The sequence below is a fragment of the Oncorhynchus mykiss genome, chromosome 9 (assembly GCF_057628025.1).
Source record: "Oncorhynchus mykiss isolate SJ-2025 chromosome 9, ASM5762802v1, whole genome shotgun sequence".
Taxonomy (NCBI): Eukaryota; Metazoa; Chordata; class Actinopteri; order Salmoniformes; family Salmonidae; genus Oncorhynchus; species Oncorhynchus mykiss.
Window position 1 is genome coordinate 63,816,273 of NC_143030.1, and position 27,695 is coordinate 63,843,967.

Genomic DNA, 27,695 nt, shown 5'->3' on the forward strand with positions numbered 1-27,695 from the left:
CCCTGCTTAGCTTTGCTATTGGTGAATCTATTACTAATGTGCTATTGTGAGAAGGATTGTTGAGAGGTCTCCACTTCAAAATGAAAAGGATTCACTGTTGCTATCAAAGTTATTTCAAAGGGTGGGTTTAACAGAGCAAATAAAATGTAACCATATTTAATCAATCATCAATTATGCTATTTAGACCTATATAGCATTTGGAAAGCGATCAACAGCAATTGTTTGAATTCAACCCAGAATTCAACTAAAAATAGGCAATACAATAGGCATAGGGTTTCAAGCTCTGGTTGATTGTAATGATATTGAATTGTGTTTGGTTGTCAACACAACTAAATATCAACATTTGAAGGAGATGTTTCTTCTGCTTGGATAGTTCCATCTGCGCCACTGATTTACAGTAGTCTGGCTTTTATTCCAGTTTTTCTACAAATGAATCATTTATATGTTCAATTCACTTCATTTCAGATGCTCTTATCCAGAGCAATTAAGGTTAAGGTTACGTGTGTTGTAACCTTTCGGTTACTGGCCCAACACTCTTAACTGCAAGGCTACCGGCCACCTCCTGCTACTACTATCTCAACCAACAATCAAAGTTAAAGAATAGGACTAAATTAAATCAAACTTTATTTAAAGTGCATTCAAAGTTTGATTTAGTCCTATTCTTTTACTTAGATTGTTGGTTGAGACGGAGACGTGAATCCAACATCAACTATACATTTGGAGACAAATTGGAATTAAATCCAGACTAAGTCAGTGGCATGGATGGAACTATCCAAGAAGAAGATACATCTTATTCAAATGTTGATATTTGGTTGCGTTGACAACCAAACACAATTCAATATCACTTTTGAAATACAATAACTAGCCTATTAACTTGTCGACAAGCTAAGAAATGATATATGTTGGATTCAGGTCTCCAACAGGTCTTATACATTACTTTTGTAGTAGAGTAAATAGCTTGAAGTTAAGGCTAGCTTAAAAACAATTGTAACATTCAACCATAAAATCATTAACACATCCATGGCCAGATTTTGAGGTTACTGTAACTATACATTTGTCCTTATGTAAAGATATAAAGTGTGCATGTTCAAGATAGCATGCATAGCTCCACAGTTCTGTGGAGACCTTCACAATTGCTGTAATAATCTGTGCAGATTTACCAGTCAAACGTTTGGACACACCTACTCATTCAAGGTTTTTTTATTTATTTGTACTATTTTCTACATTGTAGAATAATAGTGAAGACATCAAAACTATGAAATAACACATATGAAATCATGTAGTAACCAAAAAAGTGTTAAACAAATCCAAATATATTTTAGATTCTTCAAAGTAGCCACCCACATATGCTGAGCACTTGTTGGCTGCTTTTCCTTCCCTCTGCGGTCCAACTAATCCCAAACCATCTCAATTTGGCTGAGGTCGGGTGATTGTGGAGGCCAGGTCATCTGACGCAGCACTCCATCACTCTCCTTCTTGGTCAAATAGCCCTTACAAAGCCTGGAGGTGTGTTGGGTCTTTGTCCTGTTGAAAAACAAATGATAGTCCCACTAAGTGCAAACCAGATGGTATGGTGTATTGCTGCAGAATGCTGTGGTAGCCATGCTGGTTAAGTGTGCCTTGAATTCTAAATAAATCACTTACAGTGTCACCAGGAAAGCACCCCCACACCATAACACCTCCTCCTCCATGCTTCACGGTGGGAACCACACATGCAGAGATCATCCGTTCACCTACTCTGTGTCTCACAAAGACACAGTGGTTGGAACCAAAAATCTAACATTTGGACTAATCAGACCAAAGAACAGATTTCCACCGGTCTAATGTCCATTGCTCATGTTTCTTGGCCCAAGCAAGTCTCTTCTTATTGGTGTCCTTTAGTAGTGGTTTCTTTGCAGAAATTCGACCAAGAAGGCCTGAGTCTCCTCTGAACAGTTGATGTTGAAATGTGTCTGTTACTTGAACTCTGTGAAAAATGAATTTGGGCTGCAATCTGAGATGCAGTTAACTGTAATGAACTTATCATCTGCAGCAGAGGTAACTTTGGGTCTTCCTTTCCTGTGGCTGTCCTCATGAAAGACAGTTTCATCATAGCGCTTGATAGTTTTTGTGACTGCACTTGAAGAAACTTTCACATTTCTTAATGTTCCACATTGACTGACCTTCATGTCTTAAAGTAATGATGGACTGTCGTTTCTCTTTACGTATTTCGCAACAACGCATCCTTCACTCATGCTGCCTAACATACCCTCGTGAAACTGACTATCCTACCGCGCCTTGACTCAGTGATGTCATTTACAAAATAGCCCCCAATACTCTACTCAGCAAATTGGATGCAGTCTATCACAGTGCCATACGTTTTGTCACCAAAGCCCCATATACTACCCACCACTGCGACCTGTATGCTCTCGTTGGCTGGCCTTCGCTTCATATTTGTTGCCAAACCCACTGGCTCCAGGTCATCTATAAGTCTTTGCTAGGTAAAACCCCGCCTTATCTCAGTTCACTGATCACCATATTAGCACCCACCCATAGCACGCGCCCCAGCAGGTACATTTCACTGGTCACCCCCAAAGCCAATTCTTCCTTTGGCCGCCTTTCCTTCCAGTTCTCTGTTGCCAATGACTGGAACAAACTGCAAAAATCACTGAAGCTGGAGACTCATATCTCCCTCACAAACTTTAAGTGTCAGCTGTCAGAGCAGCTTACAGATCATTGCACCTATACATAGCCCATCTGTAAATAGCCCACCCAACTACCTCATCCCCATATTTTTATTTAATTTTTAATTTTATCCTTTGCACCCCAGTATCTCTACTTGCACATTCATCTTCTGCACATCTATCACTCCAGTGTTTAATTCCTTAATTGTAATTATTTCGCCACTATGGCCTATTTATTGCCTTACCTCCCTAATCTTACTTCATTTGCACACACTGTTTATAGACTTTTCTATTGTGTTATTGACTGTACGTTTGTTTATTCCTTGTGTAACTCTGTTTTTGTTTGTGTTGCTTTGCTTTATCTTGGCCAGGTCGCAGTTGTAAATGAGAACTTGTTCTCAACTAGCCTACCTGGTTAAATAAATGTGAAATAAAATAAAAAAATATATACAAATTTGAACTGTTCTTGCCATAATAGGGACTTGGTCTTTAACCAAATAGGGCTATCTTCTGTATACCACCCCTACCTTGTCACAACACAACTGTTTGGCTCAAACGTGTACAAATGTACTTTTAACAAGGCACACCTGTTAATTGAAATGCATTCCAGGTGACTACCTCATGAAGCTGGTTGAGAGAATAGCCAGTGTGCAAAGCTGTCATCAAGGCAAAGGGTGGCTACTTTGAAGAATCTCAAATATAAAATATATTTTGATTTGTTTTACACTTTTTTTGGTTACTGTTACTTCCATGTGGGTTATTTATATTTTTGATGTCTTCACTATTATTCTATAATTTAGAAAATAGTAAAAATAAAGAAAATCCCTTGAATGAGTAGGTGTGTCCAAACTTTTGACTGGTTCTGTACTTTTTAATGTAATCTCAATTCAGGTAATTTGGTTGTGCTATTAGATGAAGCACAGTGATAACACAATCTGTTGTATAAATAAACAAAATATCTGACATTGTAGTCCCATTTGAACTTTGCTGTGGTTTTAAATGGTTGAAAGTGCAGTGATAGACATTTGGGTGACAACTAAACCAAAAATCTGTTATTGAAATTTGGTTGTCCTTTTAATTGTTTGATAGCATAATGATACCACATTGGAAATTCAACTACACTTTTGGTTCTCTTTTTGAGTGGGTGAATATAGGTTGTAATCTCATTGATCAATGTCTCAACCAAATATTATCCACCTTGAAATGACGTTGTGTGCGCAGTGGGATGAGATTGACATGATACCATACTTCTAAACATATATTGAAGCTATACTTTGTTTGTTTACACATGACAGTGCAAAAGCAACATAAATAATGGTGTAATACAATGTCAGATGTTGAGTTATAATAGGGTAAGCTCATAAGGCTTTTAATATTCTTCAAGAATCAATGGGTATAGTGTATGTAATGTATTGAAATAATATTGAACAGCAGTTGTAACTCAAGGATCTTTTACAATATAGATTAGTCCTATCACTATCACCTATCACATATGTTAGTCCTAGTCACTCTAAAAACAGTTCTGTCGGCTTTGTCAATGTCATCATCCAATTTAAAGCCATTAGGCCTACATACCATTGTCATGAAACACAATAGGAAATAATAACCAACACTTGTGGCTGTTCTGCTCAATATGGCACCTTACTGTGCTATGTAAGCCTATCATATTTTACTGTACCTTGTAGGCCTATACTGTACCATGTAGGCCTATATACTTTACCTTGAAGGCCTATCATACCTTACGTACATTGTAGGCCTATCATACCTTACTGTACTATCATACCTTATCATGTAGGCCTCCAGGCTGAAACCAATACCTGCCTAACCCCTGGCCACATGTCAATCTAATCCAACATAATAACAATAATAAGAATACAATTTTATTTGTATAGTGCTTGTATAGTGCTTGTATTAGTGTTATCTCAAAGCTCTACATAGGCATGAACAAATTGAATATAAACATCATGCATTAAGAATCAGGACAGGAAATAGCAATAGTAGGCTAGGTGCTAAAAGTACTTTCCAGACTCTATTTTAAAAATTCAGATCGAGCGGCTCTCATGGTCAGGGAGAGTATTCCATAGGCGAGGGGCAAGACAGCAGAAGGCTCGGTCCCCCATAGTTCGGAGACGTGTCTTTGGAACTTGAAGCAGTGGTGAGTTGCTAGAGCGGAAAGTCAGAGGTGGCTCGTTGATAGAAATTAGGTCACTGTTATAGGTGGGACTCAATCCGGTCACGGCTTTAAACACTAGGAGGAGGATTTTAAAGTCAATCCAATAGTTGACCGGTAGCAAGTGGAGTTCAGTAAGGATGGGGGTGATGTGGGCCGACTTCTTGGTCCTGGTCAGGACTCTGGCAGCACTATTCTGGAGGAGTTGTATCCTCTGAAGGGATTTGCCTGGAAGGCCCCTGAACAGAGCATTGCAGTAGTCGATCTGGGACTAGTTTCTCTGCATCTGGCTGGGAGAGCAATGGTTTGAGCCGTTTCTTAGATGGAAAAAGTATGCTTTTCAGATATGTTTTATATGGGTATCAAAGGACAGAAGGATCCAAACTAACTCCCAGGTTTGATTTGTTTATAATACTTTATTTTTATTACTGTCAATTATTATTGGTCAGTTTGAGTAATTGACACAATATTAAAGAGTAGGCCACTTGATAGGCTAGATATTAAATACTAGTAAATACAAATAAATGATACACAACACCGTATACACACAGTAGTGCATAGTAACTACATAGCAATAACCTAGAAAATACATTTGATGAATGAATGGTGACTATCTTCCCTCTGTCTCCTGCAGAGGATGGCATCTCCTTGGCTGGCTCGGTTGTCGGGGACAAGTCCGACACCCTTGGCTCTACTGCCTCGGGCAAGAAGAGAGGTGGAGGACAGAAGAAGCAGATGCAAGCCAACAAATCTGCTCTCCGAGCTCCCCGAGCTCTTTGCTGCCTCACCCTCAGTAACCCCATCCGCATGGCTGCCTTGGCCCTTGTTGAATGGAAATATCCTTCAATGATGTACCTCTGTGTGTGTGTGTGAACGCATGTGTGCCTTAGTGTGTGTGCATGCACGTGTGTGTGTGTGCGTGCATGTTAAACCCCCTCCTGTGTTGTGAGACTAGTGTTGTCAATTTCAAAACACTGTCCACAAGACACAACTCTGTGGCCTTTTGCAAAACTGTAAATGTAAAAGTGGCCATCTCAAAACATAAATACATTAAACAAAACTATATTATACCATCCAAATTGCAAATACATTCATCAAAAAAACTGCCTGCATACATAACGCAACTATACCTACCTCTTGAGTCCAAACAGACAAAACAGAAAGTTTGTTTCTTAAAAATCGCAGTAATCGTACAGTTATGAATATCACTACTGTTCCCTGAAGGAGGGAACGAGTTATAATTATATCAGATATGAAGGTAAGACCCAGATGCAGACCACGTCGGATAACCAATAGTTTAATAATCCCAAAGGGGCAGGCAAATAGACAGGTCAAGGCAGGGAGTCCAGAGAAGTGGGGGAAAGGTGCAGGATGGCAGGCAGGGTCAGGTCAGGCAGAGGTCAGTAATCCAGAGGTTGGGCAAAGGTACAGGACGGCAGGCAGGCAGAATGGTCAGGCAGGCAGGCTCAGAGACAGGACAGGCAAGGGTCAAAACCAGGATGGCAAGAAAAAGAGAGACTGGGGAAAAGCAGGCGCTGAAACAAACCGCTGGTAGGCTTGATCAAACAAGACGAACTGGCACAGACAGACAGAAAACACAGGTATAAATACACAGGGGATAATGGGGAAGATGGGCGAAACCTGGAGGGGGGTGGAGACAATCACAAAGACAGGTGAAACAGATCAGGGTGTGACAATATAGTATGTGTGTCACGACTCTTACTGAAGATGGCTCCTCTTCCTGTTCGGGTGGGGCTCGGCGGTCGTCATCACCGATCTACTAGCTGCCACCGATCCCTAATCCTTTTCTGTTGGTTTTGTCTTATTAGTTACACCTGTTTCTTGTTTAGGTTTTTAGTTGGGCTATTTAAGCCGGTAGGCCCACCTGCTCTTTGTGCGGGCCTGTTTTTCCCACTGTGTTATTGTGTAGTAGTGCGTCTCAGTTTTGGGTTTTCCTCCGGACTTGTTCAGTCCTGGTTTCGGGCGATCGTGTATGTGCTCCCACTAGCTTGGCGTGTACGATTGTCCTGTGCGTAAATAAAGCACTACTTCTGTGCCTCTTGCGCCTGACTCCGCACCCACTACGCCTAAGAGCGTTACAATATGGAGTCAACGACCAATCATATTCACCTGAAGAAAACTGAAATCACGCCCAACAGTCCAAAAGATGCCGAGCCCTCCCTTGGAAGCCCTGCCTTCCTGGCTGTAATACCAGGGATCGTATTCATTTATTCAATTCAGTACCGCTCTTCAGCAAGCCCAATCCCCTGACGGTTGATCACTCTGTATAACATACTATGGAGACATACAATCACACGCCAAGCTGGCTCAGAGTGTACCAAACTAGGAGGCCCACGGCAACCCAAGCACACACAGGTTGCACCAGCTTACCCGAGAAGCCTGAACTGTCAGAGCCTCATGGGGCCTGAACTGTCAGAGAACCATATAGGGAACCAGAACCTGCTGCTAAGTGGCTATGTGCATTGACACTCACGCAGCCCAAGTCCATAGACCCAAGGTTCCAAGAACAATGCTTATCTTGCAAGCCCAAAATGCCAGAACTCGTATAAGGAACCGCAAGTCCAAAACAACAGAACACCTTTCGTGACTTGGTAAATTGCACACGCTCGCTGCATAGAATCAACCCGCGTCTCAAACCCACAGGAAACCTGACGTAACCTGGAAACAGTGTACTCACGCGCTGCCAAGGCAGCCCAAGGCTCCAACCTACAGATAACTGTTGTAACTCGGATAAATGCGCAACCTGCTTGCTGCCTAACACCCAATCCCGGACCCAGCCAAAATAACTCTATTAGCCACACAGGAAGCAGTTACATCCAAGCAATAAACCCTCACAAAAGTATCTGGGGAATCCCAGATCCCATCGCTGCAGCAGAGATATCACAAATCCTCATGCCCCTAAACAATGAGCACACACACCGCTAGGCAACCCTCAGCCTTTGCTTTCATACGCCAGGGACCTTGGGGGCAAAAGCTGCATTAGGACATAACATCACTTTGGATTCGCCAGGTGTGAACTCCAAACAGGAAAGCTGTACTGATAGTGTGTGGAGATCCCCAATGCACTCGTCCGAAGCCAAGACTATGAGCAGAGAAGTCTTGTATGAAAGGACCTTCAGGTCCACAGATGACAATGGTTCAAACAGAGGCTCACACAGTGTCCAAGACCAAAGCCAGGTCCCAGGTCAGAGCCATAGACATAGACACCGGTCTGGGCCAACGCACGCCTTTCAGGAACCGCACCACCAGATGAAACCCCGGGGTAGACCAGTCAATCCCTAGATGACACGCCGAGATGGCTGCCATATAAACCTTCAATGTGGAAAATGAAAGGCCCTGCTCAAAACGCTCTCACAAGAAAATGAAAATCTCCACCAAAGAGCTCTGAAAAGGAGAAACTCCTTTAACCTGACACCTACCCACTTATATGTTTACAACCCTTTTGTAGAGGGCACACGTGCCGTCACAAAAGTCAGAAATAGCGTTAAAATTAATCACTTACCTTTGATGATCTTCATCTGGTGGCACTCCCAGGTCTCCATGTTAGACAATAAATGTTTGTTTTGTTCGATAATGTCCCTCTTTATGTCCAAAAACTCAGTTTTGTTGGTGCGTTCAGAAATCCAAAGGCACAATGTGCGCTCTCAACATCAAGACGAAAAGTCAATAAAGTACAATAAAAGTTAGTAGAAACATGTCAAACGATGTTTAAAATTGTAAATAACGATGTTTTTGTCATAAATAATATTTCAACCTGACAAAAGCTTCGTCAATAGAAAAGGAGAAACTAGAAAGGCGCGTTCCCGATCACGTGCAGGACTCATGGCTGGAAATTTCCACTGGCCTCTCATTGAAAGTGCTGTATCTCCCTCATTTTTCAGAGTAAAAGCCTGAAACAATGCCTAAAGACTGGCCACATGTAGAGGAAGCCATAGATATTGTGAACTGGGTCCTACGTCTTTGTATGGTGGATAGGCTTTCAGTGGAAAAACAGCCTTTCAAAATAATAGTACTTCCTGGTTGGATTTTCCTCAGGTTTTCGCTTGCCATATCAGTTCTGTTATACTCACAGACTTTATTTTAACCGTTTTGGAAACGTTAGTGTTTTCTATCCAAATCTACTAATTTATATGCAAATCCTAGCTTCTGGGCCTGAGTAGCAGGCAGTTTAATTTGGGCACACTTTTCATCCAAAACTCAGAATGCTGCCCCCTACCCTAGTGAAGCTAAGTTGTGAAACCACATGCCCTAGAGTACTTTTTAGGTTCAAACTTTTTAAACTTTTTTAACTTACACTTACCACTGGCCATCTTAATCAAGCAAGGAAGCACTGGCTACACAAGCAGAGCAGAAAGTAGTGGGTTTTTAGCAAACACAAAAATCGATACCAAGACCCAAAACTCACAACATCTAGGGGGACAAGTACTCTCTCCACAGTAACAGGCACCTTAGTCGGAGCCAAATCTCGTAGTATTTGTGTTTGTAAATTGCGTGACACGTTCTTCTTTCATGCAAGCTGAAGAGCAAGAATTGAGAAAAGGAATGCAAGTCCTGGTATTATAGCCAGAAAGGCGAGGCTTACGAGGGTGGACTCAGCGGCCATTGGCCCGTGTGGTGTGATTTCAGTTTTCTTTAGGTGGATATGATTGGTCATTAACTCCCCATAGTATGTTATACTGAGCGACTGGCTGAAGGGGAACAATACATCTTCTTTGCAGTCACCAAATCACAGTGATCAAAATTGGAAGTACAACTATCCAAAGGTGCAGAATTATGGGCAATTCATCTCCTATTATGCATATTTCACCAAACAATTTCATACACATCAAATCAATAAAAAATAAGCACATTGTGTACAGAATTCATTCATTGATATTATCACAATTCAATTCCATGTGTTCAATACATTGGCTGGTTTGCTCACAGTTTTGTAGACTTTACATCGGCACACAGAAACACAATCCACAATATAAATAAGGAAAGGTGAATACAATGGAGTAACACAACTGATATGAATGTGGAGGCCTCAGTCCACACCAAAGCAAACCTCTATAATAGAAGGTCACAATGTTAGCGATGATGACCCAAAGGTACTTAGAAAGTAATCTCATTCATTCTCTGCATGTCAACAATATTGTACAAAATCATACGAATTAGACAGTCCCCATTGCCTAGATCTTCCCCTACATCGTACAGTTCATGGAATGACCTTGATGGGGTGATTTGGAATTTTGTGCAGAAGTATTTACTGATAGCCGGAAATGGTGATAACAATTGCACACATTTCTCTTCTAATGAAGACAATGTCTGTGAACAAAATACCCAACAGTGAATTTTGTATTTACTGTTGACATTTGTATTTAACGTTTTTCAAAAGGTAGTCTAAGATATTCACGTCAGGTACAAAGGGAAGGAAATTATCAGACGTTTTGTAAATGTATTTTGAGCATTTGATCATTGCTGTTCTGCAGTAGATACGTTTAAACACAGATCCAAAAATTGCTTGTACACAATTGAGAAAAACTGTAAGTCAATCATGCATTCACTGTGGTGTGTAGTATTTACCCTTAACTGTGGTCCTGCAGACCTTTTGATATTTTCATTCTACTTGCTATCTTTGCCAACTGTGTGGCCCTCGGTGTATCTAAACCCTTCCCAGAGGAGGACTCCAATTCCACCAACCACAACCTGGTGAGTTGGTGCAAGGCGGCTGATATAGATTCTGAGGTTTCAGTCAGGGAGATCATAGAGGCTGGCTCATTGGGAGTGCTATATAATGGCCAAACCTGGATTCAAATAGATATACTGTATTTGAAATAGCTAATTTAGCTGAGCTTACTTGGCACAATTGAATCAGTGGAATACTCCTAAAAGTGCAAAACCCATCTGGGACTCTAGGCAGGCACAAGCAAATGCTCAAAGTATTTGAACAACTTCAGGAAAGCCTGGAGGTATTTTATGAAGTGGGATGTGGTATAAAAGTCTAGGGAAAATCCAACAATCTGCAGTTTCTACATCCATGTATTGTCTTATAAATGTATGCTATGTACCCATTGATTCCTGAACAATATAACTTTTAAATGCCACATGAACTTAGTTCAACTGTCATACCCCATCAGAACCCAAAATATCAGCTTGTTTCAATCCATTGTTTGTAAACAAAATAAAAGTAAAATACTTTATAGCCTCAAAACATGTTTAAAACTATAATACTGATATCATGGATGGTCAGTCCTTGTGTAACAGTATTGCTTCCGTCCCTCTCCTTGCCCCAACCTGGGCTTGAACCAGGGACCCTCTGAAGACATCGACAACAGTCACCCAATAAGCATAATTACCTATCACTCCACAAAAGCCACAGCTACTGCAAGGTCTCAGAGCGAGTGACGTCACCGATTTAAACGCTACCAGCGCGCACCGCTAACTAGCAAGCCATTACACACCAGTTACACTCAACCCCCTTTGACCTCTTCCTTCTCCACAGAAACCTCAGCAGCTGGGCAGAGCCCAACTCAGTGATCCGGGTCACAGCACTAATGTAACAGTATTGCTTCCGTCCCTTTCCTTGCTCGAACCAGGGACACATTGTCAAAGGTCACCGAAGAAGCATAATAACAGCAGCACTTGCAGAGCAAGGGAAACAACTACTTCAAGGTCTCAGAGCGAGTGACGTCACCGACTCAAACACTACAAACGTGCACCGCTAACTGGATAGCCATTTCACACCAGTTACACATGCATCCATAGCTCTGTCTCTGAATTTGAGAGCGGTTACATTTCCCCAGCCCCATCCCTCAGCTTTTTATCGAAACGGGCGGGGAAGACCCTTTGTTATTGTTTTTACTGCTGATTGCCCCTTTAAAGAGGAAAAGTTGGGGGTCTGACTCAGATTAGGTGACCGTATAAGAGACAATGATACTTAAACACTGACCATCTGTTCCATCCCCATGTAAGCCCCTCTGCCCCTCCTCCCTCTCTATGGCAAAGGACATGATTTGATCTGTGATCTCTTATAGAAAACAATGCCACTGTAGTTTATGTACAGGTAACTGCCAAAATAAAGGAAACATTTGAGTAAATGAGGGATACAAAGTTGAAGTCGGAAGTTTACATACCCCTAAGCCAAGTACATTTAAACTCAGTTTTTCACAATTCCTGACATTTAATCCTAGTAAGAATTCCTTGTGTTGGGTCAGTTAGGATCACCACTTTATTTTAAGAATGTGAAATGTCACAATAATAGTAGAGATAATTATTTCTTTCAGCTTTTATTTCTTTCATCACATTCCCAGTGGGTCAGAAGTTTACATACACTCAATTAGTATTTGGTATCATTGCCTTTAAAATGTTTAACTTGGGTCAAATGTTGCGGGTAGCCTTCCACAAGCTTCACAAAATAAGTTGGGTGAATTTTGGCCCATTCCTCCTGACAGAGCTGGTGTAACTGAGTCAGGGTAGTAGGCCTTGCTCGCACACGCTTTTTCAGTTCTGCCCACACATTTTCTATAGGATTGAGGTCAAGCTTTAACTTCCTGACTGATGTCTTGAGATGTTGCTTCCATATATCCACATATTTTTCCTCCCTCGTGATGCCATCTATTTTGTGAAGTGCCCCAGTCCCTCCTGCAGCAACGAACCCCCACAACAAGATGCTGCCACCCCCATGCTTCACGCATGAGATGGTGTTCTTCGGCTTGCAATTCTCACCCTTTTTCCTCCAAACATAACGATGGTCATTATGACCTAACAGTTCTATTTTCTATTTTTGGACATTTCTCCAAAATGTACGATCTTTGTCCCCATGTGCAGTTGCAAACCGTAGTCTGGCTTTTTTAATGGCGGTTTTGGGGCAGTGGCTTCTTCCTTGCTGAGCGGTCTATCAGGTTATATTGATATAGGGACTCGTTTTTCTGTGGATATAGATACTTTTGTACCTGTTTCCTCCAGAATCTTCACAAGGTCTTTTGCTGTTGTTCTGGGATTGATTTGCACTTTTCGCACCAAAGTACGTTCATATCTAGGAGACAGAACGCGTCTCCTTCCTGAGCGGTATGATGGCTGCATGGTCCCATGGTGTTTATACTTGCGTACTATTGTTTGTACAGATGAACGTGGTACCTTCAGGCGTTTGGAAATTGCTCCCAAGGATGAACCATACTTGTGGAGGTCTACCATTTTTTTCTGAGGTCTTGGCTGATTTCTTTTGATTTTCCCATGATGTCAAGCAAAGAGGCACTGAGTTTGAAGGTAGGCATTGTTATAAATCCACAGGTACACCTCCAATGGACTCAAATGATGTCAATTAGCCTATCAGATGCTTCTATTGGAATTTTCCAAGCTGTTTAAAGGCACAGTCAACTTAGTGTATGTAAACTTCTGACCCACTGGAATTGTGAAACAGTGAATCATAAGTGAAATAATCTGTCTGTAAACAGTTGTTGGAACAATTTCTTGTGTCATGCACAAAGCAGATGTCCTAACCGACTTGCCAAAACTATAGTTTGTTAACAAGAAATTTGTGGAGTGGTTGAAAAACGAGTCTTAATTACTCCAACCTAAGTGTATGTAAACTTCCGACTTCAACTGTATATTGAAAGCAGGTGCTTCCACACAACCCATCATGCTTAGGGTCATGCATAAATATGCTGGGCAGGCCACTATTTTTGTCATTATTTTGGCTACCATGGTTATGCCCCACCACAGGGAATGAGTGGTCACTGAGTGGTTAGATTAGCATGAAAAGGATGTAAACCATATGTCATGGCCGTCTCAGTCACCAGATCTCAACCCAATTGAACACTTACGGGAGATTCTGGAGCGTCCCCTGAGACAGCGTTGCCACCACCATCAACAAAACACCAAATTATGGAATTTCTCGAGAAAGAATGGCTTCTCATCCCACCAATAGAGTTCCAGACACTTGTACAATCTATCTAGAGGTGAAAGAAACGCACACCTATTTAGGCGAGGTGCTGGCTAGCTGAGTGGAACACTTAAAAAAATAAAGGAGAGCCGCACACTCTAGGAGCTCAGATGCAAATCTCATCACTGTATATGTCAAATCTATGCCATGGCGCTGAACACAACCTTGCAGATCATTCTGGGTCAGTGTAGTCACTCTGCTTGGCTGTGGGGCAGGACAGTGGTTGGATAGTACTCTCCTTAAATCCCTTTATAGATCTTGGAGTATATCCCTTTATTGGATTAGAATTTGTGGGGAGGAAACAGAGGCTGAAGTCTGACGCTTCCCCATAATCCTCCCCCACCCCTCTGCTACAGTGATACACTATGTCTTCATGTATTCATTATACTACTATAGCTTATCCTTCTAATCTGTCACATCACCTTATTTGACCAGGATGATATGGCCAGGTTTTGGCTGCCTTTCTATTCCAGCCTGACATAGAAGCCCAGTGACTGTGGTGCCAGAGATGAGCAGCATAAGGATACATTTGGCCCAGGGTTACTGACTAGCACTCTAGTGACAGGCTTATTATGGCTCCTAACTCCTGTGCACAAATTTTGACCTATATATGTCGTCAACGTGACGGTGCCTGCCTTCCGCCCCACATGTAGTAGATATACTGCCGGTCTATAGTTTTAGAACACCTTCTCATTCAAGGTTTTTTTTTAAAATTTAGACTATTTTCTACATTGTAGAATCAAAACTAGGAAATAACACATATGGAATAATGTAGTAACCACAAAAGTGTTAAACAAATCAAAATATATTTTAGATTCTTCGAAGTAGCCACCCTTTGCCTTGATGACAGCTTTGCACACTCTTGGCATTCTCTGAACCAGCGTCATGAGATAGTCACCTGGAATGCATTTCAATTAACAGTTGTGTCTTGTTAAAAGTTCATTTGTGGAATTTTTATTCCTTGTTAATGCGTTTGAGCCAATCAGTTGCATTGTGACAAGGTAAGGGGGGTATACATAAGAAAGCCCTATTCGGTAAAAGACGAAGTCCATATTATTGCAAGAACAGCTCAAAGAAGCAAAGAGAAATGACAATCCATCATTACTTAAAGACATGAAGGTCAGTCAATCCGGAACTGTTTAAGAACTTTGAAAGTTTCTTCAAGTGCAGTCGCAAAAACCATCAAGCTCTATAAAGAAACTGGCTCCTATGAGGACCACCACAGGAATGGAAGACCCAGAGTTGCATGCTGCAGAGGATAAATTCATTAGAGTTACCAGCCTCAGAAATTGCAGCCCATATAAATGCTTCAGACTTCAAGTAACAGACACATCTCAACATCAACTGTTCAGTGCAGACTGTGTGAATTAGGCCTTCATGGTCCAATTTCTGCAAAGAAACCACCACTAAAGGACACCAATAATAAGAAGAGACTTGCTTGGGCCAAGAAACATAAGAAATGGACATTAGACCAGTGGAAATTTGTCCTTTGGTCTGGAGTTAAAATTAGAGATTTTTGGTTCCAACCGCCATGTCTTTGTGAGACGCGGAGTGGATGAACGGATGACCTCTGCATGACCTCTGCATGTGTATTTCCCACTATAAAGCATGGAGGAGGAGGTGTTATGGTGTGGGGGTGCTTTGCTAGAGACACTGTCTGTGATGTATTTACAATTCAGGCACACTTAACCAGCATGGCTAACACAGCATTATGCAGCTATACGCCATCCCATCTGCTTTGGGCTTAGTGGGACTATAATTTTGTTTTTCAACAGGACAATGCCGCTACACACCTCCAGGCCGTGTAAGGGCTATTTTACGAAGAAGGAGAGTGATGGAGTGCTGCATCAGATGACCTGGCCTCCACAATCACCCGACCTCAACCAAATTGAGATAGTTTGGGATGAGTCTGACCGCAGAGTGAAGAAAAAGCAGCCAATGAGTGCTCAGCATATGGGGGAACTCCTTAAAAACTGTTGGAAAAGCATTCTAGGTGAAGCTAGTTGAGAGAATGCCAAGAGTGTAAAAAGCTGTCATCAAGGCAAAGGGTGGCTATTTGAAGAATATGTTTAAGACTTTTTTGGTTACTGCATGATTCTATTTGTGTTATTTAATAGTTTTGATGTCTTCACTTTTATTCTACAATGTAGAAAACATGAAAAATAAAGAAAATCCCTTGAATGAGAAGGTGTTTTAAAACCTTTGACCGGTAGTGTATATCAACATTAAAACAGTACATCCCTACATATAATATATTCATTAGGATATTAGTTGCGTATTAACCCTGCATAATGAACTTCCACAGACATCTTGTAAAATGTCTTTACCTAATTTTCCCAACATCTGTCTTTGCTTTTGACTGATTACAGTATACAGACAAATTAAGAAATATGTGTATTTGACCACGCCATCTTCCTCTCTGTGAGTGCAGGAACAAGTTGAGTACATCTTCCTAGTTATCTTTACCATTGAGACCTTCACTAAGATCCTGGCCTATGGCTTGGTTATGCACCCCAGCGCCTACATCCGCAGTGGCTGGAATTTGCTTGATTTTGTCATCGTCGTCGTCGGGTATGCTAGCTCATGTCTCCATTCCACTACTTTCTATTTATGGTGTTTTTGCTGTATTGTTGTGTGCTGACTGGTTGTTGTGTGGCTGTTGTTGTAGGTTGTTCAGTGTGGTTGCTGAGGGGACGGCTGACCACAAGCCTGGAGATTCCCACCATGCAGCAGGCAAACCAGGAGGACTGGATGTCAAAGCTCTTAGAGCCTTTAGGGTGCTGCGACCCCTTAGGCTGGTGTCTGGAGTGCCCAGTAAGTTTGTGTGTGTGTTTCAGTAAAACCCCTCTCTGCTGTGTTTGTGCGTGTGTGTGTGTGTTTCAGTAAAACCCGTGTGTGTGTGTGTGTGTGTGTGTCCGTGTCCGTGTCCGTGTCCGTCCAGGTCTCCAGATTGTCTTGAACTCCATCATGAAAGCCATGGTTCCCCTGCTGCACATTGGTCTGCTGGTCATGTTTGTCATCATCATCTATGCCATTATCGGCCTGGAGCTCTTCCTCGGCAGGATGCACAAAACCTGTTTCTACGTGGGCACAGGTACAGACTCCACTTTTACAACATAATAATAGTACAATTATACTTATATACATATACACTGCTCAATACTTTACATACACATCCAAACACTCTATAACAATGTTACTGTCATTGTACATGCAGTCATTGTACATGCAGTCATTGTACATGCAGTCATTGTACACAGACGGGGGGAAAACAAGTTATTTACATACTGTAGAAGTTTGTTATCAATTAATGCTTTGGAAGCCTGGATTTCGTCTTTTAATGAAGACAAATATATTTGTCACGAAGATTGACCTCCCCATGTTGTTCCTGCTCCCAGAACTGAACGTGGATGATGACCCCACACCGTGTGCATTTGCTGGAAATGGGAGGGAATGTGTGGGCAACGGGACAGAGTGCAGAGGACCGTGGGAGGGGCCTAACGGTGGGATCACCAACTTCGACAACATATTTTTTGCCATGTTGACTGTGTTCCAGTGTATCACCATGGAGGGCTGGACCGATGTGCTCTACTGGGTAAAATCAGAATCTTTTTTTTTTTTTATTCTTGGCTTCATCATAAATGGTACCCTATTCCCTATAGTGCGTTACTTTTGACCAGAAAGCTGTGGTCATTGTGGACTCTAGTCCAAATTAGTACACTACATAGGAAAAATAGTGCCATTTCAGATGCACACTAGTCCTTTTTTTTCTTCCTTTTAGGATCTTAACTTGTAGTGTATTTGAGGCTTCTGAAGTTTGTAATTTCCACTTTGACATTTCAGTCTTCCCTTACGAAAAATGTGTCAATCCCTACAAAACATATTCTAATCCACATAATTCACTTTTCCTGTTGCTGCAGGATTATTTTCCCGCTGTAGCAAACTGGCTCAAATTAAGATCCGACATCTGTACTCCTCTGATCAAATTCTCTATATTCATATGGAACACACCCACATGGCACACTGCTTGAATCAACCAATGTGGAATAGAAGTTGAATTGACATCTGTGCCCAGTGAGCAGTGTCTGATTAATGATGCTCTCTCTCTCTTTCTCTCTCTCTCATTCCTGCAGATGAATGATGCAATTGGCTTTGAGATGCCCTGGGTCTACTTTGTCTCTCTGGTCATCTTTGGCTCGTTTTTCGTACTCAACCTTGTATTGGGAGTGTTGAGCGGGTGAGTGAGTTGAAGTGTGTGTATATGTTTGACTTGTTTTAGATTTGTGTGTGAAGGCCTTGTCCGAGTGTAGGTTGTATAATGTGTGTGTGCATGTCTGTGTGTGCAGAGAGTTCTCCAAGGAAAGAGAGAAGGCTGTGGCTCGTGGAGAGCTGCAGGACGCCCAGAATAAGAAGCAGATGGAGGAGGATATGTGTGGTTACATGGACTGGCTCATCGAGGCCGAGGATGTGGATGAGGAAGGAAACAAACGTATGGTTAACTGACTGCCTAAGAGAGACACACACACACACATACATATAACTGTACCCACACACAAACATAGCCTCACACCTATATATTCAACCTTTGTGTCTCCTAATAAGGTGCTGCTGTTGCCAAGAAGAAAATGATGAAGAAGTTTGGCTGGTATAAACACAGCGAGGACGGAGGTATGATAACCTGTCACCCTCTTCTCACTGTTACTGTCTGTGTATTTGTACTAATTGACTCTCTGTAATCTTAGATGGAAAGCAAATGAGGATGGTAGCTGACTCTATAGCCACTCCTATCTGTCATATCATTAATCTGTGCCTAGAGGAAAGTGTTTGTCCTCAGGCCTGGAGGGAAGCCAAAGTCATTCTGCTATCAGCTTGCTGCAAGCTCTTAGCAAATTATTGGACCAAAATTGTGTTTGACCAAATGCAATGCTATTTCTCTGTAAACAAATTAACTACAGACTTTCAGCATGCTTGTAGAGAAGAGCACTCAACATGTACTGCACTGACACAAATTACAGATGATTGGTTGAAAGAAATTGATAATAGGGAGGTTGTGGGAGCTTTACTGTTAAATTTCAGTGTGCTTTGATATTATTGACCATAACCTCATGTTGAAAAAATGTATGTGTTATGGCTTTTCAACCTGCCATATTGTGGATTCAGAGCTATCTATATAATAGAACACAGAGGGATTCCTGTAATGGAAGCTTCTCGAATGTTAAATATGTAAAGTGGGGTGTACTACAGGGCAGCTCTCTTGGCCCTCTACTATTTTCTATGTTTACCAATGACCTGCCACTGGCAATAAATAAAGCCTGTGTGTCCATGCATGCTGATAATTCAACTCTATATGCGTCAGCAACCGCTGCTAGTGAATTCACTACAACCATAAACAAAGAGTTGCAGTCAGTTTTAGAATGGGTGGCCAGTAATAAACTGGTCCTGAACATCTCTAAAACTAAGAGCTTTGTATTTGGTTCAAATCATTCCCTAAGCTGAAACAGGTAATGAATGGTGTGGCTGTTAAGCAAGTTGAGGAGACTAAATTACTTGGTGTTACCTTAGATTGTAAACTGTCATGGTCAAAACATATTGATTCAATGGTTGTAAAGATGGGGAGAGAACTGTCTGTGATAAAGAGATACTCTGCTTTTTAAAACCACACTCCACAAAGCAAGTCCTGCAGGCTCTAGTTAGATCTTATTTTGATTATTGTCCAGTCATATAGTCAATTGCTGCAAAGAAAGACCCAGTTGAGTTGCAGCTGGCCCTGAACAAAGCTGCACATTTTGCTCTTCATTACAATCAGAGGGCTAATATCAATATTTTGCATGCCAGTCCCTCTTGGCAAAGAGTAATAATAACAAACATTAATTCCAAATTGTTTGCATAGTCAACTTACACACATGATTGACACACACACTTACCCTACCAGACATGCCTCCAGTGGTCTTTTCACAGTCCCCAGGTCCAGAACAAATTCAAGGAAATGTACAGTACTATATAGAGCCATGATTGGATGGAACTCCCTTCCATCTCATATAGCACAAGAGAACCGCAATTATTATTATTTTTTTAAAGAATAAAGCATAAAGAATAAAGCAACACTTGCCTTTCCAATGCCTTTCCCTTATGTGACCTACTTTTTGTGTGTATGTATTGACATGTACAGTGCATTTGGAAAGTATTCAGACCACTTTACTTTTTTTAATTTATAAAAACTGAAATATAACATTTACATAAGTATTCAGACCCTTTACTCAGTACTGTGTTGAAGCACCTTTGGCAGCGATTACCGCCTCAAGTCTTCTTGGGTATATCTTCACCAGAGTTTATTATTATTATATACATATTTTCACCTTTATTTACAAGGTAGGCCAGTTGAGAACAAGTTCTCATTTACAACTGCGACCTGGCCAAGATAAAGCAAAGCAGGGCGACAAAAACAACACAGAGTTACACATGGGATAAACAAACGTATAGTCAATAACACAATAGAAAATGTGTATACAGTTTGTGCAAATGAAGTAAGGAGGAAGGGCAATAAATAGGCTAATAGTGGCGAAGTAATTACAATTTAGCCATTTACACTGGATTGATATGTGCAGATGAGGATGTGCAAGTAGAAATACTGGTGTACAAAAGAGCAGAAAAGCAAATATATGGATGAGGTAGGTAGTTGGTTGGATGGGCTATTTACAGATGGGTTATGTACAGCTGCAGCGATCGGTAAGCTGACGCTTAACTTCTTGGTGACAGGGGCAGTATTTTCACGTCCGGATGAAATGCATGCCCAAATTCAACTGCCTGCTACTCATCCCCAGAAGATAAGTGTCAGCGATTGGGTGCAGAGTTATAGTGGAGTCAGGCGCAGGACACAGGTATTGAGTAACATAACTGAGTTTACTCAAAATATCAAGCAAAATTCCAAATAGGAACATGCAAAAACACTAGCACAAAACACAACCACTAATGACATAAACAATCACGGACAGAACAGGAATGTATGCCAGAGGGTTAAATAAGGAACGTGATATGTGATAGAAACCAGGTGTGTGTGTAATACAGACAAAACAAAACGAAACTGAAACATGGATCGATGGTGACTAGAAAGCCGGTGACGTCGACCCACGAACACCACCCGAACAAGGAGAAGGGCCGATTTCGGCGGAAGTCGTGACAATAAGATATGCATATTATTAGTAGATTTGGATAGAAAACACTCTAAAGTTTCTGAAATTGTTTGAATCATGTCTGTGAGTATAACAGAACTTATGTAGCAGGCGAAACCCCGAGGACAAACCATTCAGATTTTTTTTTTAGGTCAATCTCTTTTCAATGGGTTTTCATTGGCAATCCAGATTTCTAAGGGACCTTCTTGCAGTTCCTACCGCTTCCACTGGATGTCACCAGTCTTTAGCAATTGGTTGAGGTTTTTCCTTTGTGTAATGAAGAAGTAGCACTGTTCAGAACGAGGGTAACTTCAAGTGTACTGTTAGAGGCGAATGACCAGAAAGCTAGCTACAGTTTGTTTTCCTCCTGTATTGAACACAGATCATCCCATTTTCAATTTTATCGATTATTTACGTTAAAAAAATACCTCAAGTTGTATTACAAAAGTAGTTTGAAATATTTTGTAGTCACGTTGCACAAGTTGGAACCAGTGTTTTTCTGGATCAAACGCGCCAAATAAATGGACATTTTGGATATATATCGACGTAATTACTCGAACAAAAGGACAATTTGTGATGTTTATGGGACATATTGGAGTGCCAACAAAAGAAGCTCGTCAAAGGTAAGGCATGAATTATATTTTTATTTCTGTGTTTTGTGTCGCGCCTGCAGGTTTGAAATATGCTTTTCTGTCTTTGTTTACAGAGGTGCTATCCTCAGATAATAGCATTGTTTGCTTTCGCCGAAAAGCCTTTTTGAAATCTGACATGTTGGCTGGATTCACAACAAGTGTAGCTTTAATTTGGTATCTTACATGTGTGATTTCATGAAAGTTTGATTTTTATAGTAATTTATTTGAATTTGGCGCTCTGCATTTTCACTGGCTTTTGGCCAAGTGGGATGCTAGCGTCCCACATATCCCAGAGAGGTTAAAGTTAGTGAGGGAGATATAAGTCTCCAACTTCAGCGATTTTTGCAATTCGTTCCAGTCATTGGCAGCAGAAAACTGGAAGGAAAGGCAGCCAAAGGAGGAGTTGGCTTTGGTGATGTTCAGTAATTTTGTAATCAATGTTAATAAATTCCAATTATCTCTATCTGTCTGATACCCAGAGGTTGTAAAGTTTTGGTCTTAAATAAAACAGACAGAATTCCCAGCTCACAATTGATCAGATCCAGGTTTATTTGCGAGAGCTCCGCCGTACACACACAAATACATTTATTTTATACCATGCTAACCTATGCACATACATACACACCAACATAGGGATTTTCTCATGAGTCTCACCACAGTTTATAACCACTCAGCTGACAGTTCCAGGCTCCCCCAGATACTAGAGGCCTGGAGGGACTCTACCTGTCCTATCTTATCTCCCCAGATTTACAGTCAGGTCGGTTCAAACAGGTTAAGGATTCTCTTTGTTTTCATTAGACACACACAAACATTCCTCTCTTCCCCCCTCCAACCTAGTTGGAGCTGTGTTTATTATTTTTAATTACTCCTTGTTCATACTACATAACCTCTAAACCCTAATGGTTAAGTTTCCGGGTATAATTATTTAATCATTTATCTTAAACCTTCATAAAATCTTTTAACAGGTGATGACCAGTGAAATATACCTGCTGTAGCACGTGCTACGGATGGGAGTCTGAGCTCCTGAGTCAGAGATCCTGAGCAGGTTTTCATTAAGGATGTCTCTGTACTTTCCTCCCTTCACCTTATCCTCAAACCTGACTAGTCTCCCAGTCCCTGCCGCTTGAAAACATCTCCACAGCATGATGCTACCAGCACCAATATTCACCATAGGGAGGATGCCAGGTTTCCTCCAGACTTGACGCTTGGAATTCAGGCCAAAGAGTTCAATCTTGGTTTCATCAGACCAGAGAATCTTGTTTCTCATGGCCTGAGAGTACTTTCGGGGCAAGCTCCAAGTGGGCTGTCATGTTCCTTTTACTGGGAGTGGCTTCTGTCTGGCCACTCTACCATACAGGCCTGATTGGTGGAGTTCTGCAGAGATGGTTGTCCTTCTGGAGTGTTCTCCCATCTCCACAGAGGAACTCTGGAGTTCTGTTAGAGTGACCATCGGGTTCTAATTCACCTACATGGCCAAGGCCCTTCTCCCCCGATGCTCAGTTTGGCCGGGTGGCCAGCTCTAGGAAGAGTCTTGGTGTTTCCAAACGTCTTCCATCTAAGAATGATGGAGGCCACTGTGTTCTTGGGGACCTTCAATGCTGCAGACATTTTATAGTACCCTTCCCCAGATCTGTGCCTCGACACAATCCCGTCTAGGAGCTCTATGGACAATTCCTTCAACCTCATGGCTTGGTTTTTGCTCTGACATGCACTGTCAACTGTGGGACCTTACATAGGCAGGTGTGTGCCTTTCCAAATCATGTCCAATTAATTGAATTTACCACAGATGGACTCCAATCAAGTTGTAGAAGCATCTCAAGGGTAATCAATGGAAACAGGATGCACCTGAGCTCAATTTCGAGTCTCATAGTAAAGGGTCTGAATACATAGTTGATAGTTGATAATACATAGGTGAGTCTCTGATCCACCTCTACGCAGATGACACCATTCTGTATACTTCTGGCCCTTCTTTGGACACTGTATTAACAACCCTCCAGGCAAGCTTCAATGCCATACAACTCTCCTTCCGTGGCCTCCAATTGCTCTTGGAGTAAAACTAAACTAAATGCATGCTCTTCAACCGATCGCTGCCTGCACCTGTCCGCCTGTCCAACATCACTACTCTGGACGGCTCTGACTTAGAATACGTGGACAACTACAAATACCTAGGTGTCTGGTTAGACTGTAAACTCTCCTTCCAGACCCACATCAAACATCTACAATCCAAAGTTAAATCTAGAATTGGCTTCCTATTTCGCAACAAAGCATCCTTCACTCATGCTGCCAAACATACCCTTGTAAAATTGACCATCCTACCAATCCTCGACTTCGGCGATGTCATTTACAAAATAGCCTCCAATACCCTACTCAACAAATTGGATGCAGTCTATCACAGTGCCATCCGTTTTGTCACCAAAGCCCCATATACTACCCACCATTGCGACCTGTACGCTCTCGTTGGTTGGCCCTTGCTTCATACTCGTCGCCAAACCCACTGGCTCCATGTCATCTACAAGACCCTGCTAGGTAAAGTCCCCCCTTATCTCAGCTCGCTGGTCACCATAGCATCACCCACTCGTAGCACGCGCTCCAGCAGGTATATCTCTCTGGTCACCCCCAAACCAATCTCTGAAACTGGAAACACTTATCTCCCACACTAGCTTTAAGCACCAGCTGTCAGAGCAGCTCACAGATTACTGCACCTGTACATAGCCCACCTATAATTTAGCCCAAACAACTACCTCTTTCCCTACTGTATTTATTTATTTATTTATTTAGCTCCTTTGCACCCCATTATTTTTATTTCTACTTTGCACATTCTTCCACTGCAAATCTACCATTCCAGTGTTTTACTTGCTATATTGTATTTACTTTGCCACCATGGCCTTTTTTTGCCTTTACCTCCCTTATCTCACCTCACTTGCTCACATCGTATATAGACTTGTTTCTACTGTATTATTGACTGTATGTTTGTTTTACTCCATGTGTAACTCTGTGTTGTTGTATGTGTCGAACTGCTTTGCTTTATCTTGGCCAGGTCGCAATTGTAAATGAGAACTTGTTCTCAACTTGCCTAGCTGGTTAAATAAAGGTGAAATAAACAAAATAAATAAATAGTTATTTCTGGGTTGTTTTTTTAATTAACTTGCAAAAAAAAAAACTTTTCTCTTTCTCATTATAGGGTATTGTGTGTAGATTGATGAGATTTAAAAGATATAATAATTTTGAGGCTGTAAGGCTGTAAGGTAACAAAATGTGAAGGTGTCAAAATACTTTCCCAATGGACTGTATGTTTAACTGATCGATGCCTACACACATGTTCATGTTCAAGGGTTTTTCCAGTTCTTTTTCATTAAGTGTCGGACCCCAGTAAGACTAATGAAGGTTCTAATAAAAACAACAACAGAAAATCGAATCTATGGCTCTGTGTTCAACAGAATCGGATTCAGACTCTGAATTTGGAGCATATTTAGATGACGACAATGGCTGCTGCGCATCTCTAATGTAAGGAAATAAACAAATGTTAATTTTTTAATTTGTCGTTGTTATCAATGGTGATATTTTAATGGTTCTTCCTTCTTTTTTTGTAGGGCTAAAATGATGGCCAACAGTTTCTGGTAAGTGGAGCAGGATACCTCTAAGAATATACACAAGGTTTTATTTTCAGTTTAAGAAAAAGTGTACACTACACTACAGACTTTTAACAAAGCCTGTTTCTGACCCTTCCGCTCCTCATATAACGTGTCTACTGATTCTCTCCTCGCTCAGTGACCAGCTATGCCAACTGAACCATGCCTTTCGGAAAAACTGTCGTGTAGCAGTCAAATCCCAGAACTTCTATTGGCTGGTGCTCCTTCTGGTGTTTCTCAACACTGCAGCCAGCGCCTCTGAACACTACGGCCAGCCCAAGTGGCTCACCGAGATGCAGGGTCAGGATCCACTCTCTTCTCTACATCTATCTGTTCTACTTTCTGTCTTCACCTACCTGTATCTGTTATTTTCTATTTATTTCTACGTCCTCCTCCCCTCTCTCTTTTTCTCTGGGTCATTTTCTCTAATTCAGCAGGTTGAAATGGTCAGGAACAGTAAATAAATAAATAACCTTCATTTTCTCTGTCTTTCCTTCAGAGCGGGCCAATAAGATCCTCTTGATGTTGTTCACGCTGGAGATGCTGTTGAAGATGTACAGTTTCGGTTTCCAGATCCACTTCTTGGCTCTGTTTAACCGCTTCGACTGCTTTGTGGTGTGTGGTGGCATCCTGGAGACGGTCCTGGTTGAGTTGCAGATCATCCCTCCCATCGGCATCTCTGTGCTGCGCTGTGTCCGCCTGCTCAGGGTGTTCAAAGTGACACGGTAGGTAACTGCTGGCCTGGTCCCAGATCTGTTTGTGCTGTCTTGCTAGCTTGATTCCAGATCTGTTTGTGCCATCTTGCTAGTTTGGTCTCATATCTGTTTGTGTCGTCTTGCTAGCTTGGTCCCAGATCTGTGTATGTTGTCTTGCTAGCTTGGTCCCAGATCTGTTTGTGTTGTCTTGCTAGACTGGTCCCAGATCTTTCCAGAAAACGCTGCTATGCAAATCAAATGTACTTCTGAAGGAACTCTCTGAAATGTCACTCTCTGCAATTGATTAAATGCTTTGCATGCATGAATTCCATATGGAAGGGTACTGCATACCTTGATTCTTTACCCTCAAACACTGAAACCATCTGTCTCCTGTTTAGGCACTGGGCAGCCCTGTCAAACCTGGTCAATTCACTGCTCAACTCCATGAAGGCTATCTGCTCTCTACTGCTCCTGCTCTTCCTCTTTCTAATCATCTTCTCCCTGCTGGGTATGCAGCTGTTTGGGGGCAAATTCAACTTTGATGAGACTCAGATGAAGAGGAGCACGTTTGACACTTTCCCCCAGGCCCTGCTCACCTGCTTCCAGGTGACTTATACTTCTAATACCCTTCACACTACAATCACATTGCATGTGCTTTTCCTTACAGACCCCCTCTTTCTGTCTGTCTCTCCCTCTCTCTATCTCTACCATTTTCCTCTGTAGATCCTTACAGGAGAGGACTGGAATGCAGTGATGTATGATGGGATCATGGCTTATGGCGGGCCAGTCTTCCCACAGATGATCGTGTGCATCTACTTTGTCTCCCTCTTTGTTGTCGGTAACTGTATCCTTTCTGTTTACCAAGACAGACTGTTGGTTATTCCATAATCCACATTTGTACAAAGCCATTTAATGTACACAAGCCTCTATTAAGAAGTACTCTAGAAGATACAGACTGTACTGATCTGTATTCACTGATGTTCTCAGGCTCTTCGTCAGTTCCTTAATATCTCTTGATCAGATATCCTGCTCAATGTCTTCTTGGCTATCGCTGTGGACAATTTGGCAGGAGATGGGGGAAAAAAGAAAGTAGAGTAAGTATCACAAAAGGCAGACAAAGAAAAGGTATAATTTGATGGTCTGGGCTTAGTACTGGACATCTCTAAGTAGCATCAGTAATAAGGATGATATGTAGATGGTGAACAAAGACCAAGTGCTGAATGAATGGCTTTTCAGAGAGAAAAAGGAGGAGGAAGAGGACTGGGATGATGACGAAGACAAAGAGGAAGATGCAGCGGTATGTACCTAGATGTTGTTTCAGGGGACCAATACACAATTATTTGTATTTTATTTTATTATTTACCCCCTCTTGTCTCATCGCTGCAATTCCCCAACGGGCTCGGGAGAGGTGAATTTAAAGTCACGCGTCCTCTGAAACATGACCCGCCAAGCCGCACTTCTTAACACTCGCTTAAACCGGAAGCCAGCTGCACCAATGTGTCGGAGAAAACGCTGTTCAACTAACGACCGAAGTCATCCTGCAGGCGTCAAGTTGCTAGAGCCCTCCTGGCCAAAACCTCCTCTAAACCGGACAACGCTGGGCCAATTGTGCACCGCCATATGCGACTCCCGGTCACGGCCTGTGATCCTCAGTGTTTTAAAGATGAACAATTATCTCATGTTTGCATTTCTTTTGCTCACTCTTTCCTTGTGCAGAATGAGATGGATGACTGGGAGGAGAATGAGGAGTTGAGAGCCATTGAGGGTCTGGAGGGTAAGTTTTGTTCCATATA

General features: G+C 41.8%; 1 protein-coding gene across 1 annotated transcript in view; it reads left to right on the forward strand.

Annotated features, from left to right (window-relative positions):
• LOC110531219 (voltage-dependent L-type calcium channel subunit alpha-1D) overlaps positions 1-27,695 on the forward strand; it is a 47,556-nt gene that overhangs the window by 3,833 nt on the left and 16,028 nt on the right. The window contains exons 2-19 of the mRNA XM_090185816.1: positions 5,468-5,684; positions 10,440-10,545; positions 16,209-16,348; positions 16,446-16,591; positions 16,719-16,871; positions 17,176-17,372; positions 17,911-18,014; positions 18,124-18,266; positions 18,380-18,445; positions 25,016-25,082; positions 25,169-25,195; positions 25,347-25,507; positions 25,707-25,932; positions 26,301-26,508; positions 26,626-26,746; positions 26,924-26,996; positions 27,139-27,199; positions 27,619-27,676. Coding sequence (XP_090041942.1) covers positions 5,468-5,684; positions 10,440-10,545; positions 16,209-16,348; positions 16,446-16,591; positions 16,719-16,871; positions 17,176-17,372; positions 17,911-18,014; positions 18,124-18,266; positions 18,380-18,445; positions 25,016-25,082; positions 25,169-25,195; positions 25,347-25,507; positions 25,707-25,932; positions 26,301-26,508; positions 26,626-26,746; positions 26,924-26,996; positions 27,139-27,199; positions 27,619-27,676 — 2,274 coding nt within the window. The remainder of the gene's footprint in view (positions 1-5,467; positions 5,685-10,439; positions 10,546-16,208; positions 16,349-16,445; positions 16,592-16,718; positions 16,872-17,175; positions 17,373-17,910; positions 18,015-18,123; positions 18,267-18,379; positions 18,446-25,015; positions 25,083-25,168; positions 25,196-25,346; positions 25,508-25,706; positions 25,933-26,300; positions 26,509-26,625; positions 26,747-26,923; positions 26,997-27,138; positions 27,200-27,618; positions 27,677-27,695) is intronic.